At 41.7% G+C, this 23,017-nt stretch overlaps 1 protein-coding gene across 1 annotated transcript in view; it reads right to left on the bottom strand.

The window, feature by feature from the left end:
• Nucleotides 1-21,691, bottom strand: part of ANTXR1 (ANTXR cell adhesion molecule 1) — a 107,622-nt gene extending 85,931 nt beyond the window's left edge. Inside the window, exons 1-8 of the mRNA XM_009480171.2 lie at nt 21,540-21,691; nt 12,257-12,328; nt 11,490-11,561; nt 8,871-8,952; nt 7,631-7,664; nt 5,653-5,732; nt 3,815-3,883; nt 1,668-1,748 (exon numbers count right to left, since the gene is read on the bottom strand). Of these exons, the coding sequence (XP_009478446.2) occupies nt 1,668-1,748; nt 3,815-3,883; nt 5,653-5,732; nt 7,631-7,664; nt 8,871-8,952; nt 11,490-11,561; nt 12,257-12,328; nt 21,540-21,691 (642 nt within the window). The remainder of the gene's footprint in view (nt 1-1,667; nt 1,749-3,814; nt 3,884-5,652; nt 5,733-7,630; nt 7,665-8,870; nt 8,953-11,489; nt 11,562-12,256; nt 12,329-21,539) is intronic.
• Nucleotides 21,692-23,017: the final 1,326 nt, after the last annotated feature.

Raw genomic sequence — 23,017 nt, 5'->3', positions numbered from 1 at the left:
GATTCTTTGTTATTCTACAGAGTGATTAATGTCCTTCTTGCCATTCCTTTTACACACCTCCTTTCTACCCAACCCACTGCAATCAGTCCACTCAAATGCAAGTGATGAGGTCACAGATTCATTACTGTACTAATTACGCTTCCTTGTGACCCTCCTTTCCAGGGCTGGTCAATCTTGCACCAGTCAGCTGAAGCAGTTCTTGACTAGGGTCCTGAGGCTGAAGTCTTCCCATTCCGTTCAGTATAACTGGAAAGGGAGTCAGAACTGCTGCTGGAATTCATTAAAAACAGCTGCAAAGGGAATGCAGGGCTGGGAAGCAAACTAGGGGGTTTTATTGTTTTGTTGCTTTCTTAAATGACAAGCAACACCTGATTGTCCAAGAGAATTGAGGCAGTAGCCCCACACTTGGACAGTGCCAGGAAAACCAGTAAGCAAGGGATTGTATTCCATCTACACACAAGAGCACTAGCGAAAATTGAGGCTGCACTGAGGGAACAGTTTTGCTTGGTACCACATGGTCAGAATAGTGTGTAACCACTGTAAACACAGAAATCTGAGACCCCCCTGGTGAACCTAGCCCCCCTAGCTTCGCTGTATATTTCGTCTGTGTTTTATCAACTCAAAAGCCTATACCAGAATGAACAAAACACATGTCTTTAGAAGGATTTCCCACCCTCCTTTGTAGCCATGGGAAGCAATCTAAGTAGTTACGGGATATGACTGAGCAAAAGGAACAGAAAAATACTGAAAGCTACCTGAAAACATACTGTTTCCTAGTGAATTTTACACTTACGTTTTACACTTACAATGACAGTGGCACACACATCCTCTTATATATTGCCTTTTCTGCTCAGTCAAGGGAAGCGCTGGTCCTAGGTGACACAGTATTAGGCTGCTCAAAGTTTTAGAGCTAGAAATAGGAATGCCTCATGAGGCATCCTTATTTGCCAGTAAAGACTGGAGCCGTTTGCATGACTGTAGGCAAGCCATGGGAAAGGAATCGATCTATGCCCCTCCCTCTGCCAGCTGAACTGCTAGCTCTTATCCCAGCCACTCCAGAATGGGCCAGCTCTTCCATGCTGCACCCAACCCCTAGAGCAAACGTCCGGAATTGATCAATCTGAGTCAGGAAACCTAGGTCTGGGGTGGTGGAAAAATAGACTGTTTGGTAGGAGGCCAAATGTAGAAAGCCAAGTTTTGGGGATTTTGGCATACATAGCAGGATCCCTTCCCCCATTCTAAACAGGTGAGCAGTGCCGCACATCCATGAGGGCGGAAAGGATGCTAATCAAGCAGAAGGACAGAGATCACAGAGTGCCCTAATCCTTCATACGGAACATGCCCTAACACATCTCTGGTGTCCCAGTCTGTGGCAGCCATTTTATAAACTGTCACCAAATGCCTAGTCCATTCTGTCAGTTACTTCCCATCAAGCAGGGAGACATACAAAGATAATATTTGGGCTCAAACCTTCCTGTATTGTGACATGTTGATAAACTCTACCTTGAGGTAGCAATATTAGTACAAACAAAGGTCAGTTTCTTTGCACCAAATGTTTAAGTGATTTATCAGCAGTCAGCAGGTCCTTGTGAACACAGGAAAACTAAACATTCAACTGTGCAAGCTAACACAAACTAACATGCAAACACACAATTAAAAATACTTACAGAGTCTATGATCCCCTGAAGAGCTTCAAAACCATCATTCACTGGAAAGACATGATCTTTGCTGTCGGCAATTCTAGCCAGCTGACAGAGCGGTAAAAGCAAATAAAACAGAAATGCAAAGAATGAGATAAATTAGCCAGCAGGCAGCAAATTAAGGCTTCTCCAGACTCATCCATTTGCAAGTAAAAAACCCAAATACTCCAAGTCCCCTGTATGGATTGCTAGTGCATTCTAGTTTGTCAAGCATTGAAAAGTTTATCTCTTTAGCCTGATTGATTTTAGAAAGCTCTATACTGGGAACCAGAAAAGGCTTCCCTTAACTTTGAAGACAAGACAGAACACGGCTTTCCCCAATGCCCAGAGCCTGATGATCTTTATTGCAAAAAACTGTCTCCCACATGACTGTAAATCACCCAGCACAGGAAATCCCCAACCAAATTAGGCCACAGTATCAACATGACAGGCCACTAATGGAGCAAAACACTTCAGCACATACATCATATAAACCAGGAAACTCATCAAAATGATTCAGTATTTTCACATATAGAGAAGACTAATGCAAATTATACCCCATCTGGAGATACAGGCCTGATTTGCCTTTCCTGTCAGGACAGAGATTTGACTATTTGTTCTAGGCTTAACCATTAGAAAGCCAAGAAGAAGAAAGCAGGGAGCTAACAGGAGATATTTTCTGAGTGGAGGGGAAGAAGGGAGCAGAAGAGCATTTGGAAGCCTACATGACAAGGAATAGGGCCAGTCATGAGGGAGTGGTAAGATAAGGGGAACCAGGACATCACCTGTAAAGAGCTACATGGGGGTTCACTTGTCAATAGCATGCTAAGGGTTAAGGCAAAAATTTAAGCCCAATTCAGAAGTAATGAGCTCTCCATGCATCTGCTGGAGCAGAATCAAGTTTTACTGCTGCAAGGCCAACGTTTGTTATAGTAATTCTCTCCCATGGCAGAGGTAACATCAAGCCAGCAGCCCTCTTTGGCGTTTCCTGTAGCACTGCAAACTGGAGGCAGCAGACCAGCCACACATTCTTCTCTAAACCCCACTGGCTCCACCTTTCCAGCTCATGTCACTCAGAACTCCCACTTCTCAAGCAAAACACTAAACTGCCAACCTCCTGGTTTGCATCCAGAGAAATACCCCTGGCAACTTTTCTCTGCCTGCTCCAAGAAGGGTAGTAAAGCTGCTTACTGCTTGTTGGCCAAGATACAGCAGCTTCTGTAAACCAGGATGTTTACAGTTTCCTCACCTCATTCCCTACAGTCCTCCTCCTAGCGCATTCTGGGACTTCAGACACAGTCATCTAATTCCAGTTAATTTCTTCAGCATCTAAATGACTTCAAGTGGCAGCTGTCTGAGGTCTGCTATTTTAGATCTAGTGTCTTTGCCATTTTTCTTTCCTCTTTGCTTTTTCTATGACTTACTCTGGGTTACACTAGTCTCTGTTTTTGATTCAAAGGAGATTGTTCTAAACCAAGTTTGTTTTGACTCCTTTTTGAATTGGTGTTTGAAGCTTTGTTAGAAAGCTCAAAACCTGAAAAAGCTGTATTCAATAAGCATTTCAGCACCTCACTTCGGGGCTGTACAAGTGTTTCGCTCATGTTAGAAAAATATAATGGCAACAGTTACACTTGCTGTGAAATGTAATTCATGGACATACTAACATTGTTATGATAAATTTAGAAGTCAGACTACCAAATGGCAAAACACTGTAAAATAACAGTGTCACTAATGAAGCTGTTTGCTTTTTACAGCATAGTTTTCCCATGAAAGAAAAGCTGGACCGAAACTGAAGTGTTAGATGGCAACAGCTCAAAAAAAAAAAAAAGTCCCCACAACCTCCTTCTGCCTACAGCTTAAGCCAGACTCATCTGCTGTTCTTCATGTGTCTTTTCCTCTGCTTTTCTCCGCCATTAGCAAGAGTCATTGTGGCATGCAGACAGAGGGACAGTTCTCCACATACGGAGATTAAGACAGAAAGGGGCTTAAACCCAACATCCAGGCCAAGATATTTCGGACTGTCCAACGGTCAACAGAAGACGATGACCACTTGAGAAAGTGAATCAGGAGCTTGTGCCTGTGTTCAACATGCACCTTTGCCAAGGACCCCCAGTAAACACGAGTGCCTCATTTACCTGGGTCTCATTGAAGTCTTTCACACCGACACAATATACTGTTGCTCCCAGGTCACGCGACCGATTAGCCTGGAACAAGGAAAGGTAGGATGACATGGATGCAAATGCGATGCGCTGCAGGTTTCTGAAAGGTCTTAATCATAAATTTAGCCTTTCTCTGTAAAATGAGCAATGGGGGGGCTTGTCAAAAGAGCTTTAAAACCTTCCTACCTCATTCTGCAGAAACAGGCTTTCTCTGTTACTAGAGTACAAATCTGCTATTTGTTTAGTAAAGCAAAATCCAAGGTATTTGGTAGCTTTTTTTATACCTAATAAGTTCACCTTCCTAGCTTCTCCAACTTCCTAACATTTGTCTGTCCAACAAATATGAGACAGACTAAATCCATTTTCTTTTCATCATTTAGGACATATCCCCGTATAACAGTAACCTAAAATGTTTTGGTATTTTCTATTTCAGACATCTGTGCCTGGACTCATGATATCCATAAGTGAAGAGACATTTCATTCCATCTGCTACAAAACTGTATCCCTCCCATTATTTACACAGCATCTCGAAGTAATAAAGGGAGAACATCCACAGGTTTGATTTTTCCAGGCTATTTCATTGACACGCAGATGAAGTTGCATTTACTATTCAAAAAGCAACTGCTCTGAATGCTCTTGTCTGCGTAAGTATGAAGTCATTTAATCATATTTCATTAGAACAGGAACACCTGACTGAAAATCCATTCCCAGAAAAGATGGTAGCAGGTCAGATTCTATCAGAAGACTGTAGTAGTTCAGATTGTCAGATAGCAAAGTGCTTTACAAGAAAAGCATCGTTGCAGTTTTACACCAAGAAACTTAAGCCTGAACAACTGAAGCAACTCGTAGTGTAAGAGCTGAGGTCAGGATCTCCGTTCTGCTAGCTCACTAACTGTTCCTCCCCAAACCAAACCAAACATAGCACTTCTGACCTCTCAACTTGTTCGTTCACCTCTAAAAACAAATTTGTTTTTCTTGCGGATTTTTGATTTCAGAAGGGAAGAAAAAGGAGATGAACAGTAAGGAGGGGAACTCTAGATTCATGACACTTGTTTGTGCTGTAGCAATATTGGTTTTATTCTACAAAGCCATTCTTTTCATTATTATTGGATTTGAAGCTGCACTTTGGACAGATTGAAAGGAAAAATCCTGTCCACAGCAAACTCACGTAACAATACCATCTTCCAAGTTTAGGTCATCTTAATTTGCCTGACTGACAAGTGAAAATTGGTTCATCTCCTCAGAGATGACTAACAAAAGGACATCAGTAGGAACATTATACAGCAAAGCTTTCAAGTGCTCAACCTACTGTTTATCTAACATTTTGCATAATACACTGATTTAATGAAGGTGTTGGGAATACATGCTTGAATCTTGGAAACACTTGTGGAAATTTTGGATTTGATCATCTGAAAAGCTTTCTGATGTGACAGAAGATGATAGGAACAACAGTCATCCTCTTTCTGCAGTCTTTACTTTTTGTAAAAGAAGAAAAGTCAAAGTGAGAAGATTCAGGTATTTCCCAAAACAATCCAGTAAATACTGAAACTTTGCAGCTGTGAACTATTATTTCCTCCAGTTTTTTTTTTTTTTTAACTGGAAGTTTAAACCCCCCTCCTTTCCCATGAAGAGTCTTAGTTTTGATGAGTCAGAAGCATTGCTGCTGTTAATGTTTATCCTCAACATTCATGTCTAAAGAGCACCAAAGTGAAGTTTTGTCACGACGGAAAACGGTTTTCCCTGTCTTTTGCCTTCGAAGCAGCAAGCCCAGACATTTCACTGTCTCCCTGGCTAAAAATGTGTAAGACGCTTACCTCCCTCTCAGAGTAGAAAAATAGGTCTTCGTGGAGTTCTCCATCTGTCAATGCAATGATGACACTTGCAGTTCTGTAACCTAAATACACAAAATTCTTTAGTCCCTTGTTTTTGAGTAGTATTTGTTGAACTAGCCTAGAAAAGATCCTGCTAGCGACCTGTTAGCACACTTAAAGGAAACAGTGGACATTAAGCCCATGTCCTTACCTCCCTTCAGCCAACCAGTTTTCAGAAGACATGAATTTCCGCACACTTTTTACACTCAGGCACCTGCCTTCAATGCCAGTTTTATACCATGCTCCTTTGATGTACCAATGTTTTTTAATTGACAGCCCCTCATAACTATTTCAATATTTCAGCCTAGTAGATTAGACTGCAGCCATCAAAAACCCAAAGTGTTCCTAGTTATTTCCTAATTTTATTAATGCTGTCAATTCAAGAAATCCAGAGATTTTTTTCAGCTTGTGATAAAAAGCTCAGTTGGGATTTAAACACATACAGTAAGAAAATGGCCTAAAAATCTTCAACCTTCCTATGCAACATATTTCAGCAACATAGTTAAACCTTGCAGTCTTCCCCTTGTATTGATTATAGCTTGGGTTTTACAAGTTTGTATTAGTTTTCAGGAGTGGCCAAATAGAATTAGTTCTTATTTCTGACAATAGACTTGCTACAGATACGAAGGAGCTTCGTAGGTACATCTTGCACAAACACTGTTATGGAAAGATAAAGGCTTAGTATGACAAGGTGCATAAATTGTCAACCTTCAAATGTTTTCAAACATCTAGAGCATTCTCCTGCCATTACAAGTAGCTGTGCCTTTAACAAGCTGTTGCTGAAGAGACAAAAACCCAAACAAGCAACTTCTGCAATTACTGCAGAACAGAGATCTGATAATACCTAAATTTCTTGGTGCCACTTAGGAATCCTCAATTTTAAATAATGTGGTAATGATGCAACGAGAAAGTCAAGTGCTTGACAAACAATAAGCAACATGCAGGGTCATTCATGTTGCAGACGTGCCTAGGCTCTTTTGGTGGGAAATGGAGAAGTGAGCACTTCTTGTAAAACTTAAGAGCCCAGATGACTTCCAGAGATGCCTTTCTCCCTCCACTGACTACTGCAGGAGCCTTAGGCCCTATTGCAGGTGGTATAAACACTTTAGCGGAGCAAGGACAAACACACAGAACTAATAAAGACAAAATACACAGGCCAACATTCAGACTTGAGGACCCAGTTGTCCACTGCTTCTTGCACATGGTGGCAACCTGTTTACATGTAATATGTATACCAGCATGTAAAAGCATTATCAATCCCAAATCAAATTGTTCTAGCTATCTATTCCATTCTGCTTCAGTCATATTTTACAGATGAGTCCCAAAGCTGTGTGGACTTAGTCACTACTTCATTTTATTCATGAGTGGCCCTGCAAAACCATTAGGACTGGCTTTGTACTCAACCATCTGCTCACCTATCTTTTGGTTTCCAAGAAGCATTGTTCATATTTCTGCTTCAGGCTTTGCAGTGCAGAAAGTTTTTACATTAATTACAAGGAAGGAAAGGACAAACATTTTTACAATTGTCTGCACTTACTACTGGATTTACTAATTGCTTATTAGAAAAAACTTTTACCTAACAGCATCTCCACATGTTTCAGAAGGAAGAAGAAATGGTTACCTGAGCCCTCAAGCAAAAAGAACAAGATAAGGTACCAGACAGTTTTGGTAAGAGCAGGCACCTTCAGTCAGCCTGGCTTCTCACTTTTGGCCTGAAACGCATTCATTCCAGCTCTGGATCCTTAAAGCTCCATCTCTTCTTTTTCCTTTTCAGGAACAGCTACCCTGAATGGCATCGCATTCCTCTAAGAATAGGAGCCACCCCCCACCTTTCCCACAGTGAAGCTGCATTTCAAATCTATTAAAGTTATCAGTCAAAAAGAAAGAGAAAAACATTCAATGGATCAAGAAAGTCTCTCACCGTGAACATTTTCATAGTAAATCTGTTCACTTGCCTGAAATTAAATCAGAAGATTATTAGCAATAAATGAATAATAATACTTTGTGGGCCCCTAGACATGCACCAGAAAGAAAGAGAAGATGGCAGTGAGGATGTCATGTTTGTAGTCTGCACATAACCTCTGCTTTTCAGCAATATCTGCTTCATAGAACAAGTTTCTTGCCTATGGTTTTCATTGCGCTACTTCAAGGTCTTATCTAAAGCATAACTCAGTCAAACCAACTCTAAGGCCACTGGCCATCAATAATGTAGTCTCCCACTGTTCTGCTATCAGAAAATCACATTCACTTTCCTCCTTGAGAAACGCCCTAGGTCCATTGATAAATATTCCTCAGCACCTCCAGATCAACTGCTCTGCAAACAAACCAACTTCAGAGAGATATTCTTGCACTTCTCTCCCACTTGATCCATGCACAAGCACATTCTGCAAGGTAGAAGGGCAAACACTTCAGTGTGCATCAATTCAAAATTAAAAAGTAAGCCACTCTGAACATATTTGGCTTATGAATTTCATTTCTGTTCTGAATTTAAATTTGGGGGTTTTTTGACTTCTTCAGCAAAGTTTCTGAAGTCACCAAACCCTGGGATTTGGTTTTGGCCTCCTAGTTAAGAGCCAGCATCTCTGTCAGGTCACCTAAATTTTTCTTGTGTGTTCACATGCGTTTTCAATAGGCAGACACTTCCATAATCCTCCAAAATGCACATGTAGTACAGAAGTGGGAGAGGGTTCAGGACTTCAGGTTTAGAGAAAGTCTTGAGCTTGTAAAATACACAAAAGAAGAGCAGAGCAGGCAATAACTTCTGTGCAGCATTATTTGTCCACCAGTGAGAACAGGTTAGAGCCATGGCCTCAGCCCCCACCCAATTCTAACAAGCCTACTATACACCCATGCGGGACTCTAGGCAGTATTCTACCCTTCACAAACATTGTTCCATTTAAGGTTGCAACACCAAAGCCTTCTGCCTCGTTCTAAGGTGAAAAGACAGCTCCCCCCACAAAAGCTGAAGGCAAAAAGAAAGGTAAGTAGTAGGGTTTGCAGCCCACTTGCACCAGCTCCAACACTGAACACATACAGTGTACCTATTGCATAAAAGCAAAATAGCCCCACTTACCTACCACAGAATTATTAACAATAACTGTTTAACATTTCCTGAGGAGCACTCAGACAGTTTAGAGGTACTAGAGCATGCACATAGTTACCCTTTCAAATCCTTCATGCATGTATGTGTCGCCTCCCGGAAGGACTTTCTGCAGCTCTTCTAGTCCCTGGCGTATCTGTTCCCTGAAATGAATGCAGATGCATTGTTAGATCCAAGATCAAATTTATCAGGAGCTGATATCCAGGTGAAGACATGCATGGCAAAACCAGATACAGAGAGGGGAAAAGAGCTAACCCAATGTCTCTATAGCCTAAGGTAATGTCTGGGTAGATACCTTTCTAAGGATGTAGAAAATAGAGCAGATGTGCTCCCAGCATTCCCACAGCCTGGGGAAAGCACCACAACAGCAGCATCTCCTAAGTCAATATACCTACAGTTCTTTCTAAATAAATATTCCCTGTGTAACCCTGGTCAAAATTCTGACTCAGAAGCAGAGCAGCTGGCTCACTTTCCTCACTTATGCTTGTTGACTTGACTATATAAATGTAATCAAACAGCCACAAAAAATGACACAATCTTAAACCATCCTGGCAACTCCAGTTTATTTGGACATTACACCTTCAGTTCCTGTTCAAACTGACTTGAAGATTAAAGCCTTTCCCAATAGCTCATTATGATTCAGGGTATCTGTTTTAATTTTTTAGAAATCCCAGGCATGGTGACAGATCAACTGCAGGCTAAATGGTGTGGGCACCCATTTGTTGTTCCACTGAGTTGCAGACACCAAACTCTGGAAGCCAAGTACAGGCCAGAAGTCTTTAATACCAAGATAAAACTCTGCAGTGCGTGGGGTGTATCTCTGAGCAAACTGTACCATCTTCATGGGAAACAGATTCAGTCACTGCAGGCAGGACCATGCTGACATTGCAAGACCAAATGCCAGAAGTCAGTTTTGTCCCTGCATATTTTAACTACTTCAGGAAATCCAGTTTGTGTGATCATCACATACTCTACTCACATTTGTGAGGCTGACTGCAGCAGTGCATTGACATTAGCCAGTCTACAAAGCAGTAACTCCCACAGGGAGAAAAGAGCATCTGCTTTTGTAATAGGTTGAAGTATCAAACATTCAAGAACTCATTCTGTACCTGCGATATCCAAAACTAGTTAAACACTGAACTGTATATCATAGCTGGGCTAGGAGCGGGGATTTCCTCCATTCAGCTACCCATGCACATACCAAGCCAAAGCTGAATATAAAATCAAGATCATTTCCTGTAATCAGAACCATTTCTCAAATGCGAACACTGAAATTTTAAAATAGACAGCAAAGGTCTTTAAAATATGTCAATCCAGTGCCATTAGACACACAGAGTTTATCCAAAAGGGATGCTGAGCACCCTGAATCTTCACATCCAGATGCTGATACACCACATGGAGGCACGGGCAAGGTAGAAAAGGCTTTGCCACTACCTCCTTATTAAGAAAGGCCAGTGTTAACTAAAGGACCAGCATGAAGCCCCCACCTTGTTTGTCAGTCCTCCAATAAAAACCAGCAGTTCTCCAGTCAGCTGCCTTTTAGACTAATACCATATCAATATCCTGTTCCCAGCCTACATTTCTAGGACAGCTGGATAAATACAAAATACATTTCCACATGGGAAACAAGACTTAAGTCTCATCACTTAGAGCCTTAACAGACTAGAGATCTTTGCAATGGGGTGTGCTCACAGGGTGGGAAATGGAAAGAGGCAGGAAACAGGTTTTCCTCTGGCACCAAGTTAGATAGGGTTAATTCTCTTTATACTTATTGTAGCAGTAAGTGGCAAGAGATGCTTAGGCTGGCTGGGTTTAATGACACTTTTCAAGGCTGGTATGTATGTGGACTGCTCTTTAGGAAAGCGGCCAGTTTCCTATTCATTCCTCTATAGTAGCTGCTCTGGTATGCAACTTCATAGACATCCAATATGTAAAACACATGCTGACTTATACAGTCTTCACATGTGTTACATATATTTTTGCTCCACGTGGCAATGAAGTTAAGAGAGGAAGCAAGAGCAATTAAAGGACCTCATCCAGCTCTGCTCAAAGTTACAGTAAAAAAAAAATTCCATCCCATAGATTTTACTGGGATTAACTTGGGGATCTACAAGGGGATGACAGGAACATGCTCCAGAAACATGGTGATCAAACTGTCATTGCCAAAAAATATACACCCTTGCAATCCATCCTAAACACTGTTTGCCTATAACATACCTTCAGACCTCCAAAGAAATCATGTTCACCTCTACCACAAGAGTAGGGGTGTCACCTATGGCTTTCAAGTTTATTTTTATGGGAAGGGAGTTTCACCCATTCGTTTGCAGAAGAAACTCCCTAAGGATGTTTCAAAGGCAATAAGGTTCTTGTTCTCTGACAAAAGCCTGCAAATCTGTGGAAGGCAGACTCCTCAATGAAAGCAGTTTGAGTTAAAACCCTAATTGCTGACAAAGACACTTAGAAGTTAAAATTAAGGTGGCAACCTCTGCCTTAAGAGGCCTTAATGCATTCTAGCAGAATGAGTGTCATGTGAAAATGGGCAGGTGATTCAAACAATTAAGTTGAGAAGCACAAAGGCATCACAACACTGCTCACAGTGGATTGGAAATCATTGAGCAAGGAAGGTGAAGGAAGCTACAAGGACACAAGAGCTGCTGTGCACCTTCAAACCTCTTCTTACCTGTCTTCAGTTAACCTCATTAGAATTGTCCCTCTAGTTGAAAAAACGATGAAGGACATCCTCAGCTGAGGGCTGGAGGAGAGCAAAAATAAGTAAATTATTTTAGTCGTCCAGAGCTTACTGTATGCATAACACCAAACACACAGGATGCTCTGATTGCTATCTAGATTATAACTCAACAGGATGAAAGACAGGACTGAGCAGCAAAAGGTGTTAGGGCCTTCCTAGTCAAGGCAAACCATGAGGAATCCTTCTAAAAGATGTAAATAGTACTTGCATCGTGACCTTAGGATTGCTAAAGCAAGAAAGGCTTAAGTGCATCCTGGTATCACCATGGAGACAAAGGAAGGCTAATTATGTTTATCATACCACATTCCACCCACTGGCCTGGGGGATTTTTCATCCAGCCTCAAGGCATTCAGTGCCTCAGGCCTCTCCTTGCAGACCCAAACTCCTGTACCTCAGGCAGTAGCCAGCCATCTCAGAAACAAGAGGATTCTTTCCCCACAAAAATACGATCTGATCCATGCAAGTCAGGCAGGAAAAAAGGGAACGATTAGCTTATCAATTCCCGTTTCCTGCACGACAGAAATTTGGGGAAAAGCAGTCAATGGGATGATCTGAGAAAAGCATTACAAATGAACTCTCCACCAGGTCCCCAGGTGGAAAGCAGCACATGCTACTTGACTGCGACTGAGAGCACATCTCCTAGCTGCTGGCACACGTACACCTCTTCATTCGCTTATCTCCAAAGCAGCACTTCTTACCTTATGAACTTGCGGGCCAAATGTTCCACAAAATGATATATTTCATTCCAATGGTGCAGGACACTTCCTGATCTAGGGAAACAATTATTACAGGAAATATTAGTTTAATTGCTGCTATTGCAGTTCTCCCAGTCTAATGTTTTGTTACACATTGCTCACCTAGTTATTCGTTTTTAGCTTATTTAACACTCACTGTCCATATTCTTCCTTTGAAGAGATATTAAACTGTAAGTGACATTTCCTACTTAACTTTGAAAAGCAAGAATAATTTACACTCCATGCAAGTGTTTGAGGCTACACTTGGCAATAACATATGGCAGTTACGCTAGACCTTTAGCGCAGCCTTCAGTAAGTAAACCCTGTGTGAGTGAAGATCTGTCTCTCTGCAGAGCATTTTAGATTAATTCCACCAACTCACTTGCCATACCATTATGCACAGCTTTTAGCTCAAGTGTATTGAGAATAAGATGCAGTTGGAGGAACAGATTATTAAACTTCTCTAGCATTTCCACTGTGCTAGAGACTATGAAAAGTAAAACACCTTGGGTCCACATCTCAACTGTTCTGGCTAATTCTTTCACACCTCAGTTAAAGGCAAAACAAACTAATTTTGCTCCTCAGGAAAATAAACCATGGACTGTAATGGGATTGGATTATTCTTCTTTATGTTGTAAGAACCAGGAAAAAATTAGGTTAATCAGAATCTTTCAGCACTAAATGCCCCATCTAGCATAAACACTTCTAGGAACACTGGAATATTGATATTGGAAAAAATTCCTTCCTAGAGTTGGAAAATGTGTCATCACTTATTTAATGCATTGACTACAATCAAAAATATTTATAGGGGAAATAACCATTCCAGCTTAATTGAACATTCATTGATCCACAGCCTGAGGAGGAAAAGATGAACATTCGAGAAGATTTTTTTTCACTTCACAGAAAGATGAGGCATCTGACCTCTCCTACCTTAGGTCCGAGAATGCAACTGATTAGCCATGAATAGATTCACCCAGGTACTGCACACCTGGTACCACCAACCCCAGACTGGCTGCAGATAGCATTACTTCACTTCCTAGCAGCACAGCAAGCATGCAAACCACATTGTGCAGGTCATAGAAATTTCCTTCCCTATTCTCCCCACACCTGGTTTTCATTTACAGCCATTCAATAAAAACCTTGGCCTTACCCACTTGCTCCACAATACCTTAAGCCATTCTTTCTCTATATGACCCCAATGTGTCCACAGGCAACATTAGATGCAATGCAATGAGGACCCCTGCACAGGTACAAGAGCACATGGTCCATCTGGAAAAAGAGTGAACACTCTGGCTCTTGTTGCACAAAGGACCTGACACCAAATGCACCTCTTTAAAGATAACCTTACAGGCACCCCTGTTTTGTCCATGATTGTAAAGGACAGACTGCAGAGGAGACGTGATCATAACATGATGCTAACAGTGCTGGATTACTTCTTGGCTCTCTTTCCTTTCATCAGACCAGGACTTGAACTCATTAATGCAAATGTGTATCAGAGAGGACCAAAGAAACACCAATAGCAAGGGTCTTGATAAACTAATGAAACCACACAGACACTGGGAAAGTTGGTGTCTTATAACAGATGAAGGGCCAGGTACATCAGGACTTGCTCTCAAATGAGAAACTTTGCTGCTGCTGCATCCAAACTGCAAACCGATAGAACAGAGACACACAAAGCTCAACCCCAGGTGCAAATTCCTCTCAGATGTATGGAGTAACTCTGAGACCTTGAATATGACAGGCACTCCAGTCCCATCAATGCCAAACAGTCCAAATCATTTCCGAGAACTGGCCTGGAAAATAAGTATATATTGTCTTTATATGGTGAGGCATAGAAGAAACATTGACTTTATAGCAATGGCTACATCAGTCTCCAGAAGACACATGGAGCCAAGGCTTTGTTAACCATAAAACAATTACGCCGAAGAAGGCTTCAGTGAAATGTATGCTGCTTTAGACCGTATATCCACCTCTCAACAAAAGTGCACCACATTAAAGTTTCACATGTCTTCTGAACAGCAAACACATGAAGTTAGGACCCTTTCACAAGTATACCCCAACCAACCTTCTCCTAGCCATCAGATAAAACAACTATACTACACTCATGTTGAGGGAAAACTTAGCTCTCAGCCTCTGCCAGCACAGAAGCTCTAGCCTAGCCCCCACTTACAACAGGACACTGCCCTAGAAGCTGCATTAGCCTTTAGAACTACAGTTATTTCTTCCCCTTCATTAAAAGCCGCTGAATAGAAGTCGATCATCACTTCAAATGACTATTGCAGCAAGGCAGCTGGGAATGAGATCCAGCCATAGAGCACATAAGGTATGTAGGTCGCCATCTAAAACTCCTGTCATTTTCCATGGCTCTGAGAAGTCATGCATTTTTTGAACACAGCATTTGCCAGAAGAAAGGTTAAAACCCAATAGCTCAATTCAATGATGTGCCAGTCAATAGCACATCCTGTTGAAGCGTTTGCCTTCGCAACTGTTGTTCTTCCAGTCTTAAATTGTTTGAGCAGTTTTATCAGGTAAGCAGTGCTTTTTAATTCTTCACACAGGTATGGCTTCAGCTTCTGCTGTACCTCCTCCCCTTCATCATCCTCGCTCTGTTCTCCCACCAACACTCCCATCTTTATGCCCTGTGGAACAAAACTCCAAGCATCTGAAGTTACAGCTCTTTTTCCATGAAACCTTCCCACGCATCTTAATAAAGGAACACAGAAGAGGAACAACCTGAAGTTCAAGAACAGTAGAATATTAAATGTCTATTTTAAGGAAACTTCTTACCATTGCTGCAATCATAAAAACAAACCCACTCTATCCCACAAAAGGAGGACAGTTTCTGCTTTCAGTTCCAAAGGCACTGAAGTGGGGCAATTGGAATAGTCTACAATCCACTCATTCTTCATGTCTATCAGAGCAAGCTATAAAAGGGTCCCAAAGCGAAGGCTCACACTTTTGCTGACCACACATTGCTCCTTCTAGCACAGCAAGTTTTCCATCTGTAGTTAGACACCTTGCAGTCTACTTGCAGTTAATTTCTCCATCTAGTCAAGCCCAGGTGTCAGTGGCTATAAATGCCCAGGTCTGCATTTAGAAAAAAAGTACTCCTCTAATACATGAAATACATGTTCTGAAACACACTTCAGACTTCTTACAGTCTTCACTTGGCATAAAATGGACAAAATGGATAAAACTAACCTTTCTGCAGTCAATAGAAGGTTTACAAAACCAGCATTAGCTTACAGTGTTCACCTCCACAGCTTTCAGCTGTGTTACGCGGAAGCCCTGCAGTAAAAGACACTTGTCACTTGTAAAGCCTCTCATAAGGCAGGCCAAGAATTTTTAATAGGACAAGTATTTCTAAAGCCTAACTGTAAGACAATAAAAGCCAAATTTAAGATCGTTACCTCTTCATATTCCCAAAGAGAAACAAGATAATCAGCGAGCCAGCGCTTTGCAAGCTGAATGGTTGAGGCAATTTGCAACTTGTAATTTAAGAAAAGGCTCATCCTGAGGATGCCAAATTCTCTTGCTGGAGAAAAGCCCAATAAATGGAAATTAAGACTAAGTAAACCATTATGCCTTTAACAAGAGAATGATACATTCTGTGGTCAACTGTGCTGGAATTTTGTACATCTAAACTAAGTCCAAGGGCGATGGAATCAGTCATTCAGTGGTTCCAGACACGGAGAACCACACTCTGGCTAAACCCTGCCCTCCAGCAGCTGCTTTTCTCCTACTCACTGTGACAAGATGCACCATAACCCAAAGCTGCAGCAACTCAAACCTCCTTACCATTTGACTTTCTTGTACTTTTGAGACTCTATTTCCATCTCAGTCACTGCACCTTCTCAGAATACCTGTGGCTTTATTTAGTTCACAAACTAGAAGAAAACAGAATCAAGCCCACAAACTCTTATACAAAGACTTCACACCAGTTACGTGCACTGCAGCTGACAGAAGTACATAAAGACACCTGACGCAGAGACTGGTGTTGATCCAAATTCTCCTTAAACTTTCACAGTTTTGGACCAACTTCAAGAAGTCTCATAGCTGCTAGAGGTGGCATTGACCCAAGAAGTTTTGCAGCATCTTTTTACTGAGCTCTTTAAAAATAACACAAATGAGCCAAAAAGCATCCTTTGTCTTTCCAAATACTTCAGGAGCAATTTTGAAAACACTACATAACACAAAGATGTTAGAGAGGTGATGCAATTCTTTGAGGAAACACCACTATCTTGTGTCACACTTCACACAAGCCTTACACAAGCTCACCAGAGATACTGTCAAATGTTTGCGATTACAGGGTTTATAGAGGTCCGGTTCAGAGCAGGGTAGGCCTCTAAGCCCAAACACAGTCCAAGAACATTCTTCTCTTCCTGGTTGGCAGGGGATACGTAAAAAAACAACTAATAAGCAAGTAACCATGGACTGAATTTACATCAAGCAGCTGATAAAGTGCAGAGTGCTGCAGGCACACACTTAATGCTGGATGTAAGGCAGCTCCCACCCGTCCCTTTTACCAAGGAATAGCTAACCTTAGATTCACCACTGGCTAAAAACATGTACACAGGTCTCGATGGGCAAGGATTTCACATACTAACTTAACGCATTGCAATTGCATGCCTACAGCAGGCTTAGGAGTGAATTGCATTCCTTCAGGCAGCAAGCAAAAAGACACAAGAGTGTGCAAATTCCTCCACACTACCTTGCTAGCATCCTTAACCCTCATGCTAAAACAAAGAAAAACTATGCCTCCATATACTTGCCACCCCCTGCCATCCAAACAAAATGCATACATTGCTCTGGATTCAGGCCTGCGACTCCAGAAAAACAATCAAGGGATCACTGACGAGGTCAATGAAGATCAGAGACAATTTTGAATCTATTTCCGCAGACACTCAATTTTACCATTACCTACTAAAGGCTTGTATTTCTTCAGATAAGAGCAGCTAGAATATTATTGAGCTCTGCAAGGGTCCCTGTGGTTAGCTCTCTTGGCAGGCTCACGTTTCCCAGGGCTAGAGTCACTACTACCAGAAGTGGGTCACATAGGTCAGTCTCCCTGCCTGGTGATGCAGTGTCTGTCTGCTTTCCATCCCACTGCTGCCCCTACGCTCTTCTACACTCTGAGTGTAAATCTGGACTTAGTCCCGCTTAAGTCACAGTAACTACAGCTACTAAAGCTAGATTCGAAGAAACAACTACTAGCCTGTCTACAGTAGGAGTTTCACTTCAATACAACTGGTTAAAAATAGATCAGCTGTCTGGCTGAATAACGAAGGGATCACAGGAAACAGCTTGGATTACTTGCTTCATTTTGCCAAGGATCTTTTAGAGCCAAGTTTTCTTTCACACATGTGCAGGTCGTTGCATGTTTTCTGCACATGCCTGCTATTTGCACACAACAGGCAAGAGCATAGGAAATAACACCTTTGACACACAGAGGATACAGCAAAAGAGTACTGAGATGACTTACTCGTCATTCCTTCCTCCCTACCTGCAAATAAATTAATCTTGGGAGCTGCCTCTACCTAGTGTTCCAACTGTGCGTGAGATGTTTACATGCTACAGCACTAGATACCATGTCAGTTAGGGGTGGGTCGTAGTCTTCATTAATTAGTCACATGGATGATATTTTTAGAATGACTGGACAACATCAGCAAAAACACGTTTGCTCTATGTTTATCAACATCTCACTGCTTCCTCATTTTCCCTTCTTAATGAAGGCCCTATATCTTAGCTTGCATCCAGGCTGTAAATTCTTTGGCACCATCTTCTGCCATATGCCATTCAGTCTACAGGAGCCTCAACCCATGAAACCCCTCAGCACCACAGTAACACAAAAGGACATGCCACCTAGGACCAGCTCTCTCAACACTTCTCCCAAGAGAAGCGGGCCTTGCCTTCTACAACACTGGGCTCATCTTGGTATGACCTCCACTTTGAGACGCTCAGCACCCTGCATTTCTAGATCCTGCATATCACCCCAATAGCAAATAGCTTACAACTGCACTCTAAATAGCATACAGCTTGAGTTGTAGCCCTCTCCACCTTTTTTTTTTTCTTTGCAATCAAAGCACAAGAGAAATGGATTAATCCGGTCTTAATTCATGTTAATACAATTCCTTCAGCAGCTCAGAATTTCAAGCTAGGTGTTTGTGTGTGTAACGCTATTTTTGTCATTTTAAGTTTGCTGCATGTCAAGCAGCGATTCTCAAGAGAGCTGGCAAACCTTAGTTTCCTCCAAAGTTGGAGCACTGCACCAACAACAGCAGGACAACTTCAGTTTTACTTGGTAAAGAGTTTGCCCAACTCAAACCGCAGTCCTCTGGGGTGTCTTTGCATCACTTTTGGAACATATCTCTGCTAGCCTGAGGTCCAGTGGTCACAGCATGAGAGGCCTCCTCTATTGCTACCTAAGCTGTGTGAGAACTCTTCAAAGTGATAAAAGACATGCAAGTGCATGCACAGAGATTAAGGATGCTATTGTAACCTAGCAAGCATATCCAGCATCACTCAAGCTTTTGTGACATGTGCATCAAGGAGTAGCATAACAGGATTATTTCTGAATGGCCGAATACTGGATTTTCTTCTCCTTCATGACCATGAGAAATGGGAGATTTGCTCCAGGTCCTCTGAGCACACCATCTGCAGGGAGTCATGTCTCCAGCTGTCTGCAGATAGCCACAGAAAACCTGGTTTCCCTTCCACAGTTCACACAGCAAGTTTGCAGGGGTCTCCTAAGGAGAACATTGCAGGGAGCCAGAGCATCACTTCGTGAGAGCAGCCTATAACACACGCCCTTTCCTGAGTGGGTTACGTGTTCTCTTTGAAGGGCTTCTTGTGGCTGGAAGTATGCTGCAAGAGTCCACGCTGTGACGAGGACTGCGTATAGCGCAGCAGCTGGAACACGTCCTACGAGCAGCACACATAGAGGGTGCTAAATGGAGTTAAGCAGTCACTACATCCAACCAGGCACTGAGGCAATAGGGTCAGTAGAGGGCTCTAGCACTGGTGACTTCCAGGGCTGTGTTTATTCTTTTTTTATTACTCCTTTGATCCCAGAAAGTAAGTTGCTTAATATTTGAGTGGCTTCCTTCCACCACTGAACTTAACATTTCATGGTTCAGAATCTACGTCTCTTCTGCTTCACTGTCCTTTATGACTTTTAATAACTTTAAAACATCTTTAGAGCTATTTCAAAGAAGAGCAGCAAGCCTATTATTATCATTTCATAATTTGCCTGAAGGCCTCCATAAGCATCACCTCTCTCCGCATTCAGGACTTCAGCACCTTTTTTGAAAACATTCTCTAGACAATCAGAAGGTAGAAAACCCAGCGTAAATAAGACTCAAGTTTTTTTTAGAACTTCAGCTTAGCATCTGAGGAATAAAAGAAAGTTTTTTTAAAGCTAAAGGATATGGGATAACCTACTCCACCACAGTCCCTCATCAGCCTCCTCAAAGGCTAAACAATCAGGTCCATGGCACATTGTACACACTGGTAACTTAAACACTGTAATTGTCCTCCAAATTCTGCTAGAGACCAAGGACAATTTTACATCACACCCTCTTCATTTCTGCACCAGAAAAATCCCAGAAATAGGAATCCTGCAACTGTCAAAGCCAGATTTTTTTGTTGGATACCTTGATACAAACACTGAGGTAAGCCTGCCTACTTTAAAGTTTGTGCCAAGCTTCATATTACCATCCAAATTCATAATCCCTCAAGCAAGCCTAGAAAGTCATGACTTTTAAGTAAGAGGACAGCACAGAACTTGAAGTGGATGTTAAAATTACATTAGCTCCGAGGTATAATGCAACACAGCCATCAGATTTGAGAAAACCTTCAATTCTGCTTCAACTTTCAGGGAAATGCAGTTTGCAAAAGCTGTCTGCAGTACAGTTCATGCTCTGGTTGGTTTTTTTTTTTCCACATGTAGCAATAAAAGCATTTCAACTAATAACTGAACAGCCAAAGCAACAAAATGTATTAGACAGGTAGATCTTTCCACTGAACAAAGTTAAAAAAAAAAATCTTTCTCCCAGAGCATTAGGACAACTAAAATATCCAGTGTCTCAGTCTTACATTTTACCCAGTATTTTGTAATAAAGTGTTATGTAATTCCAAGTAATTTATACTAATGGAATGTAGGGGCCACTGCAAAACACTCAGGAGGATCAGTCAGGAACCTTCATCTGCGAGCACTTTTGGCAACTTGCAAATACTTTCCTGTCTCTGAGATTTATGGTTAATAATGTCAGTACCATGGCTCTGGCATGCATATTCTCCAGTATTTCCAAACCTTTGGTTCAAAATAACTATTCTTAATCAAGAAAATTAGGAGAATCATTTTAGCTAGTACTTTTTTTTATATACTTTTTTTGTAAATTGTTTTATTGCTCCAATATGAAGCTTTCCAAAGCTCAGCACACACCTATTTCACATTGCTCCATCTACAATCTGAAGGCCTGTAAGGAGGCAAACTTACCAGTGCCAAGAAGATGACACTATCACAATTGGTGATAAAAAAAGTGAGGTAGGAAGTTATCTTCAGTATAAACAGTTAAACAGTCAAAATATGCATTTGATTAACAGGAAACAAAGAAAATGTGACTCAGCGTAGGGAAAATAAAGCTCTCTTTAAATAAGGCACTCTAGCTGTTTTCCATCACAAGGGCCAAAATCAGACCCTTTCAAAGGGAGTAGCCACCTCTCAGAGCCCCATCTTTACCTGCAAATTGCTGCTTTAGAACGTTCAGAGCTAAGGAGCAAGCGGTACAGAAGCAGACCTCCAGGCAAGCAAGCATTGCCTCCACGTTTTCAGCTACAGAATTAATGCCTGCAATAATAACAACTCTCCAACTCCTGCTTTCATGAGTGCCTCAACCTTCACAGTTCATAGGGAAATCAGAGGTGACCAGGGTGCTGCCCTTCTCCTAACCACTCTTTTAAGAAACTACCTGGTCAAGTACACAATAAAGTTCCTATATCAGCCACAGCAAAATTTATAACAGTTTGATTTACAGAGCAAAATGGGATTGTATACTAGACCCACCAAAGAAGTTACCACAACAAAAACAAAGCCAGAGTAGTAAGGAGTTCCGCAGGTCCCTCAGGAACACAGCAACTTCTACCAAACCAAAATCCAAAGAAAACCTCCCCAGTATCAATATATGCCATTCCAGTTCATGCCGAGAGAAAAATTTATCTGAAAAAGAACACAGTAGAACTGACTTACTTGTCTAGAATGAAATACAAATCAAATCCTCCATAACAGGCAGGACCACCGTTCTCTCTTTTTCCACCTTGTCCATCACAGGCTAGCATAAAAGTTGCTAGGAAGAGCCATTTGAAGCCAAATCTCAAGATGCTCTGCATTGCAATGGCCATTATATCCAGAGAGGAGGAGAAAAAGAAATCTCTTCTTCCAAGGCTCCTTTATTTCACAGGTTTCTCCACAAAAGCCATCCAATGACCTTTAAATGCGTATGTATATATATTTTATTCCTTAGAACTCCACTTGCAACAGCTGTCCTCAGGAATTGCAAGACTTTCCCCCTTGTTTCCCTTGCACTTCTGTTTCTTGGTTTCAGATTTCAAGATGCACAATACTGTATTTCACTTTTTTTTTTTAAAGGGACTTGACCCTCAGTCTCACTTGCAGCTCTCTGAAAGCAGCACCATTGTTTTGCAGGAGAAGGAGCAGCCTCCTAACAAATCTTGCTTTGTCACGGACTTCAGAAAATACAGGGAGGGTTTCAGATTCCTCCCCCCCTCCCCCTTAATTATTATTGTTATTATTAAGGATGGTAAGTTTTATTTTTCCTTTGCAAAAAAAGCTCAGAGAATGCCACCTTGTGGGGAAAACTCAAGCTGACTGGAGTCTCTGGTTTTAGACATACCATTCATGCACCAAGCACACTAAACACAGACCACAGCAGCTTTAGGTACGAACATAGAAGTGATTTGCTTACAGCAGTCACAGAGCACTGTGGAGAAACATCTCTGTTTCCCACATAGGCAACACCTGAGTTTAAAGACCTTTAAAAACCCAGAGTAGCTTCACAAAACTTAAAGTGACAAGCTACACCAGGTTTCATATTTTCCTAGTCTTGAGAAGTATCAAGCAATGTCTGTACCTATGAAACAGGCTTCCCCCTCTTACCACCCTTAGCAAACTCATCTCAGCCACTAGAACCTAAACCTTCCCTCTTCCAAAAAAACTTGCTGGAAAACGTAACTTCAACTACACTTACACTTTCTATCTCCTTCTGTAAACAGCACTACAAGCATTAAAACCTGGACAGAACAGCTCAAAAGCAAGAGCATTCCCCAGTCAGAACAGCCCCTATACCAGCAAAAGCTAAACTAGAGATCCAAGGAGCAGGGGCTGCCAGCCTTCCCCCTCAAATCCTCTCCGGCTACAGCCACACACCTGTTCTCCCAGCACTAACTGCTTGTTAGCAGAGCAGCTTCAGGTGTGGCATCAAGCATGGGGGGACCAGGCCAGGTTTCTGACAAGGGATGCAAGTGCACTTGAGTCAGGCTTTCAAGCTGTTCTTCATTGCTTAAGGAGTTGAATTTGTCTTTAAAACCTCTTAGCAAAAGCAAACAATCTGAGGAAAGACCAGGAAAAGCAGCAGGATAGGTTTCAAGGGAAAAGGACAAACAGTATAACAGACTTTTGACAGAATTGGAAACATCAGGATTACGGAT

This window comes from Pelecanus crispus, chromosome 21 (assembly GCF_030463565.1).
Source record: "Pelecanus crispus isolate bPelCri1 chromosome 21, bPelCri1.pri, whole genome shotgun sequence".
Taxonomy (NCBI): domain Eukaryota; kingdom Metazoa; phylum Chordata; class Aves; order Pelecaniformes; family Pelecanidae; genus Pelecanus; species Pelecanus crispus.
Note: the sequence above shows the minus strand (reverse complement) of the source record. Positions and strands in the feature narration are given on the sequence as shown.